This window comes from Marmota flaviventris, chromosome 5 (assembly GCF_047511675.1).
Source record: "Marmota flaviventris isolate mMarFla1 chromosome 5, mMarFla1.hap1, whole genome shotgun sequence".
NCBI lineage: Eukaryota > Metazoa > Chordata > Mammalia > Rodentia > Sciuridae > Marmota > Marmota flaviventris.
In genome coordinates, this window is record NC_092502.1 from 72,330,054 (window position 1) to 72,337,202 (window position 7,149).

At 47.0% G+C, this 7,149-nt stretch overlaps 1 protein-coding gene across 3 annotated transcripts; it reads right to left on the reverse strand.

Annotated features, from left to right (window-relative positions):
- Positions 1–609: 609 nt before the first annotated feature.
- LOC139705777 (uncharacterized) lies at positions 610–6,581 on the reverse strand. Of its 3 annotated transcripts, none has more exons than XR_011707601.1 (5): positions 6,432–6,581; positions 5,467–5,705; positions 3,315–3,504; positions 1,475–1,537; positions 610–1,379 (listed from the first exon to the last, which is right to left on the reverse strand). XR_011707601.1 is itself a non-coding variant. In XM_071612327.1 (4 exons), the coding sequence occupies exons 1-4, from the start codon at positions 6,153–6,155 to the stop codon at positions 1,296–1,298; spliced, it is 501 nt and encodes a 166-aa protein (XP_071468428.1). In that variant the 5' UTR covers positions 6,156–6,230; the 3' UTR covers positions 610–1,295. The 3 variants fall into 3 exon arrangements, 1 of the variants encoding a protein (XP_071468428.1); XR_011707600.1 differs by having other exon boundaries at positions 6,256–6,580; XM_071612327.1 differs by lacking the exons at positions 3,315–3,504; positions 6,432–6,581 and adding an exon at positions 6,041–6,230.
- Between the last annotated feature and the right edge of the window lie 568 nt (positions 6,582–7,149).

A 7,149-nucleotide genomic window follows, 5' to 3' on the forward strand; every position in this document is an offset into this window, starting at 1 on the left:
GTATGGCACAGCACCATTTGTTAATGAGACTATTATTTTACCATTAAATGGTCCTGACACTACTGAAGAAAATCAGTTGGCCACAGACATGTGGGATAGTTTTTAAACTCTGAATTCTATTCTATCAGTCTATATCTAATCTTAATAACAGTATATTATTTTGAATTATATAGTTTTATAGTAAATGGTTTTTGTTGTTGTTGGTACCGGGGAATGATCCCAGGGATGCCTTACCTTTTTATTTTTTTGAGACAAGTTCTCATTAAATTGCTCAAAGTCTTCATATATTGCTGAGATTGGCTTGAAACTTGCAATTTTCCTTCCTTAGCCTCCCAAGTAGCTGGGATTAGAGGTGTGCACCCCACACCCAACTGCATTGTTTTAAAACAAGTGCAAGCCTTCCAAATTTGTTCTTCTTTTTCAGTACTGTTTTAGCTATTTAGTGCTCCTTATAATTCCATATGAATTTAAGGATGGGCTTTACCATTTCTGCAAAAAAGGCCATTGGAATTTTGATAGGGATTTCAGTGAATCTATAGATTGTTTTAGATAGCATTTCCATTCTTAATAATATTAAGTCTTCCAATCCATGAACTTAAGACGTCTCTCTGTTTATTTAGGACTTCTTTAATCTATTTTAGCAACATTTTATAGTTTCCAGTGTATAAATCTTTTATGTCCTTGCTTAAATTTATTCCTAGTATTTTATTCTTCTGGATAGTATTGAAAATTAAATTCTTTTCATCTCTTTTTCAAATTGTTCATGGCTGGTGTCATTCTGCTTTTGATTTTCATTTTTCTGATGACATTATCTTTTCATATGCTTATTAACTATTCAAGTATCTTTTTTTTTTTTTTTTGGTGGAGTACATCTTCGTTTGCATTTCCATGATTGGAGAGGGGAGCAGCCCCCTTTCTTTCCCTAACACCTTTCTTTTACCCTTCCTGTTTACTTTTAAAAGTACTTCAGGATTAACAACTGGATTCTGGAGCCAGCAGTCCAGGGTAAGATCTTAATTCTTACACATACTTATGTGGTCTTGAACATGTTTTGTAACTTTTCTTTCCATTCCCTCAAGTTTAAATAGAGGTGTTAGCCTGGTGGATGTGTGGCCACACATGCCAGTAATCCCAGTGACCTGTCGCTCAGCCCTCCAGCCCAACCACTGACTCCAGCCTCAACAGCAGCTACCTCAGGATCCTCCCACTGGCAGATGAGAGCAGGTCTTTCTCTCCATAAGCTTCTTAGGAGGAGGATTCCCTGGCAGCTTTCCTGGCAGTCTGAAGTATCTGCATCATTGAGCCAGGCCAGGGAACACTAATCGCAAGACAGGCAAGCTTGGCAGGGAGAGGCTCATGCTGATAGGGGACAGAAAGACCTGAGGGTGGGAACATGAGGTTAAGGGAAGAATTCTATAAAACCCAGCCCACTGTGCTGACCCCCACATTCTTTCTCTTTTGAAAAGCAATTTACCTGTGGTACTGCCTGGCTTGAGTCAACAGGATATGTTACATTCTTCAGCAAACCACCTGTTATCTGCAGAAGAAATGTAGGCATGAAATGTAGGCATGAAATGCCAACGATAAGAACACAAATTAGCTGAGCAAGGTGGTGCATGCCTATAATTCCAGTGGCTTGAGAGGCTGAGGCAGGAGAATCACAAGTTCAAAGCCAGACTCAGTAACTTAGCAAGACCGTGTCCCAAAATAAACATGTATTAAAAGGGCTGGGGATGTGACTCACTGTTTTAGCACCCCTGGGTTTAATCCCTGGTACAAAAAAAAAAACACACAAATTACACTGAAGGAGAGACCCTTACACCTGGAACTCGGGTAGATAAGGATAATTCCCCCTAACCATAAAATCTGTAAGAACAGGTTCCAGCAGGGTCAGCATGGGCCAAAGTCACTTAGAGTGGTAATGGCAGTAGGGACTTGAAAACCTGATGTCATCCTGCTGTCAGTCAAAAGTCAAGTGGTAGCAGGCTGGGGCTGTAGCTCAGTGGCAGAGCACTTGTCCACAAGAGTGAGGCACTGGTTTTGATCCTTAGCACCACATAAAATTAAACAAACCAAAAGACATGATGTCCATCTGAAGCCAGATTTACAGATAGGTAGTTAGTGTAGTTAGGTAAATCGGGTCTAATACCAAGTAAGATAAATAAAATGGAGGCCATTATAGAGAATGGAGTCCAGGAAACCAAAGCAGCACTTGTGGAAATTGAAATGTTAATGTCCCCAAGGCCCGGAACCCATTCTAAGGAACTGTTAATGAAACAGCTCCCAGCAAACAGGGAAATGCTAATCAAAAGCCACCCCAGACCCTTCCTGCCCAGATTAATCCTCCAGCCCACCTATCTCCCACCTTTTGGGGCCTTCCCACCTGCATTCTTTCACTGAAAGATAAAGGGAAACAAAGGACAGGAGTGTGGGAAAGCTGAAAGAAGACCTTAGTTATAAAAAAGGGAAGACCTCCCCCTTCCACGGGTTCCGCCTTTTGGGTCCCCTTCTTCCTCTGGGGAGAAGTCTTTTCTGCTGTCCTTTAATAAAGCTTCCACTTTCCACTCTAAACTTGCCTCGGCGTGCTTCTCTGGTATTATACTTCAGCATTCGGGGAAGCAAGCAGCGGTAACACATCTATGGCTACAAAAAAAAAAAAAAAAAAAAGCCAAGCAGCGCACCTGGGCAGGACTCTCTGGAAACCTCCCTGGGACCCTCAATAAAACTGGAGGGCAGAAACTCAGAAGGTCAAGCATTGTATGTTTTCTCTCATTTGTGGATGCCAGAGAGAAAAAAGAAAAAGAAAGGTGGGAAGCCATGCATGAAAAGCAAAGGAGATTAATAGAATGGGGGAAAAGGACAAAGGCGGGGTAGAAGGGAGGGAGGGAAGAAGTGCTGGGAAGGATATTAGCCAAATTATATAGTTATATTATACATGTACGAATATGTAACAACAAATCCCATCATTATATACAACTATAATGTACCAATTTTAAAAAATGTGGAGGAAAAAAACTGGAAGGCAGGAGAAGTGCACTGTCCTTCTCCATTTCCCCATTCCTATCCCTGTTTTTTGTGTGATGCTAGGGATTGAACCCAGGGCCTGTGCATGCAAGGCAAACACTCTACCAACTGAGCTATATCGTCAGCCCCATTCCTATCCATTCTAATAAACTCATGCCTGTCACTCTAAGCAACATATCTGAAATCTTTCTGATTTGATCATAAGAACTGGGGTTTGAAGAAGGTCTCTGTGTTGCCTCAGTTTCCCAGCAGAACCCAGCCAAATACCCCATGTGTCCCTCCTCACCTACCTGGCTGCTGTGCAGTCACAGGTACCAGGTTCTGACTGGATGCCAGCACGGAGGCAGCCTCCTCCTAAGCACTACTCTGAAGTCGGACACCAGGTCTTATCACAACTCCACTTAAGATCTAACCAGCTACTCAGGAGGCTGATGCAGAGGATCACAAGTTCCATGACAGTCAGGGCAACTCTGTGAGACCCTGTCTCAAAAATTTTTTTAAAAAGGCTCAGGGATGTAGTACAGTGGTAAAGCACTTGCCTAAAATGCATGAGGCCCTGGGTTCAATCCCCACTATCACCAAAGGAAAAGAAAAAAAGATCTGGGTGAAGGCACTTAAAAATAATGACCAAAGCAAATCTTTTTTTCTTATGGTACTGGCCATTGAACCCAGGGGCACTAAGTCACAGATCCAGCCCTTTTGCTTTTTTATTTTGAGAGAGTCTCGTTAAATTGCTTAGGGCCTTGCTAAATTGCTGAGGCTGGTCTTGAACTTGCGATCTTCCTGCCCCAGTTTCCCAGATTGCTGGGATTACAAGAATGTGCCACCACAGCCAGCTTATTTTCTTTCTTTTGGGACAGGGTCTCACTACATTGCTTAGGGCCTTGCTAAATTGCTGGCTTTGAAGTTGTGATCCTACTGCCTCAATCTACTAAATCACTGGGATTACAGATGTTTGGCACTACACCCAGCCAAGTTTATTTTCCAACCTATAAAACACCGATTAAATGTGACAATGAGCTGGTTAGGCACACACCTGTAATCCCAGTGGCTCGGAAGGCTGAGGCAGGAGGATTTCGAGTTCAAATCCAGCCTCAGCAACAGTGAGGTGCTAAGCAAGTCAGTGAGACTCCGTCTTTAAATAAAATACAAAATAGGGCTGGGGATGTGGCTTAGTGGTTGAGTACCCCCGAGTTCAACCCCCGATACTAAAGAAAAACTGTGACAATTAAGTATGTTTCAAGCATTCCACAAGCAGAATTAGCCATCACTGATTCATATTCAGTCATTCAACAATTGTTTACTATGCCACAATGGGATTATCAAGAAGGCAGATAAGTCCATATCAATAAGAAGTCACCAAATAGTAGCAAAACCAGGCAAGCAAAAGCAAAAGGTAATGGAAAGGTTTTGTAGGGTTAGGAAACAAAAGTTGCACCCAACCCAGTCTTGGTAAGGAGGGGTTGGTACCATTAGCAAGAGATTTAGTTCCTCTCTCTTTATTTCTATAGAGTATATAATTTGGTTGAGAAGGCAAGCATAGGAATACAATAAGAAAAATGCATGGAAATATCAGAGACTATCTTATTGTGCATCACATGGTATTCCCACCCCCACCCGCAAAAAAAAGTCTCATTTTACCAATTCCAGTTTTCAATACTCCCCATGAGAAGGGCCTAAATGCCCAGTGCAGGGCAACTGGAGTACGTGTCCTATTTTTTAGGTCAGAAAACAGCCTGGGATCCTTAAGCTTCATAGAGCTTTCAGAGGCTCAAAGTACCCTCACCCAGAAAAGAACAAAAGGCCAGCCTAAGCAGAAGCCTGGGGTTCTTGCAAATGCTGTAGCAGCCTGCAGAATCTCCACACCTCCTCTCAGGCCTTCCCCTTCAGTTAGACTCAGTTATAAATAGCTAACTGGTTTCCAGCTGGGGATCTCCCAGCCCTGTAAGGAGCAAGCACCGCCTCCTCACCCTGAACTGCCCTCAGCTTGGAGCAGGAAAGGGCAGTGGCCAGCAGGGGGCGGAAGGCAGGAGTAGGAGAGGGGGTGGAAAGGAACCCCTTTGAGCCTGGTCTCTTACCCACAATCCTAAACAGGAGCCCGGCAGAGAAGGCTTGGGGAGCTACAGTCTAGGTACAAAACAAAGCAAGAGGTACCATAGATGGTGGTTGCGAAGCCTGAAACCGGGTCTTATCTGAAATCCAATTCCTAGACCTTTGAGATCTTCTCTGAGGGAGTTGGGGAGACACATGAAACTCCTTAACTTTGGTGCTGTAGTTATAGCACGCATGTGTGTGTGCACACTTGCAAACTAGTACAAACTACAAGCCTGTGAGTCATTTTTATTCTGGATCAAATCCAGAGGCTACCTGGCACTAGAAGGCCCTGCTCTGGCATATTCCCCCTACCCAGCCCCAAGCTCTGCTTTTTTTTCTGGTTCTCACCTGAGGCAGAAAAATCAGGAGCCACAGGTTGGTCCAGATGGCAATATGGGAGCTGGCTTGTCTCCTCCCAGTAGAGTCTGGACTTTGATGATAGTTGTGTTGTTGGTCTCTGCTGAAATCTGGTCCCTCTGACCTTTGCTCATGGCAGATCACAGTAACCACACGGCTGGCCAAATTTAAGGCTTTGTAGGGAGCACCTGTGGGGGCTTGCAGGCTCTTACAGAGGTGGATAGTCAGAGCTGTCAGGGTGAACAAGACAGGCCCTCTGAGTGGTGAGGGCACCTAGTGGGCACTACCCCACCCCACTCCCAACATCCCCTACAGAGCCAAACTACTCTTGTAGGGTCCTGAGGCTTGTGAACCCCAGAGCTCAGGGAGCCATGGCCAGAGATCCTGGAGACCAGACCTAAAGTGAAGAACCTCTATCCAAGGTGAAAACAGTCTGTAGAGGACTGTTAACAGGGTCCTCTTCCTCTTCAAGCTTACTCATTTTCTGAGGTAAGAACAAGTTCAAAGATGAGTAAGACCAAATCACAGTTGCAATAAACAAATGATGTGTGACACTGGGAAGTACCTAGGTCTGAGGACCTATAGAGTGGGGTGGGAAGGATTTCCACAAGGCCAACTGAATCAAGTAGAGGATGGGTAGCAGCAGCATTCGTTTCACTAGAATGGTGCGGGAAGGGCATTCCAGCAGAGGGAACAGCTTGATTAAAGGCTGGGGGGAGTGAAAAAACGGAAAGAAAAGGAGAGAGAAATAGAAGCAATTAGATATTACCAAAGACCAACCTGCCCAATGCAAGGGGTGGAGGGTAAATCGAGGGCCAGCAGGCTGTGACACCACGCTTGGAGTGTGGGCTTCAGGTCTTGGGCTTCTGGCCGCTTAAGGATCTCCAACAAGGATGTGCTGCGTTCAGGGGTGGGGACAAATAGGAAAACGATAGAGGACAGTGGGAGCCTCTGACCTTAGCGGGGTGGAGGAAGGCGCCTCCCAAGGGACTCCCAAGTCGGCCTGTCCAGCGTTTTCCTCAGCTGGGCCCGGACGGCGACGGGGCGAGGCCGCGCGTTCCGGACCCTCCCGCCGGCCGCCCCCTCCTTGGCTGGGTCCCTTGGCCTCGGGCTCCCGGGCGCGGGCGGCCCCCGAGGGCTGGGCTCCTAGCCCGCGGCCGCCCGCGGGCCGCCAGCCAGACGCGCCGGGAAGGAAACGCCTTGTATGGGCCTGGGGCTGGAAGGAAGCGCCTTGTAGGGCTCGGGGAGGAAGCACCATACATGGCGCGGGGCGGCCGGGGCGGGCCGGGGGCGGGGATCCCGCCAGATAGGGAGGCGCTTCCGCCGCCGCAGACCTCTGAGCCCGCGCTGCGGCCAGAGCCCGGGACTCCAGCCCGGCGGGGTTGCGCGCACTGCAGACCGGCCCTCCGAGGCCCCGCGTGGCCCTGACGCTTAGGAAGCCGACCGGGAACCTCGCTCTGCCTCGCAGTCGCTGTGTTACCTTGGGCGAGAGCTTTCGTCTCTGAGCGGCCCCTACTATGCGGAGGGTGGTGGGGATAAAATGAGAAGATGCCGCAGGACCACCCCCTTAGAAGGACATGGTCCGCGGTGGCCACTGGGTTATTGGAAGCTGTGGACGAGGACAGTCTGCCCAGACACCAGCTGTCTGAATCTCTTTAGCCTTTTTCCAACTAA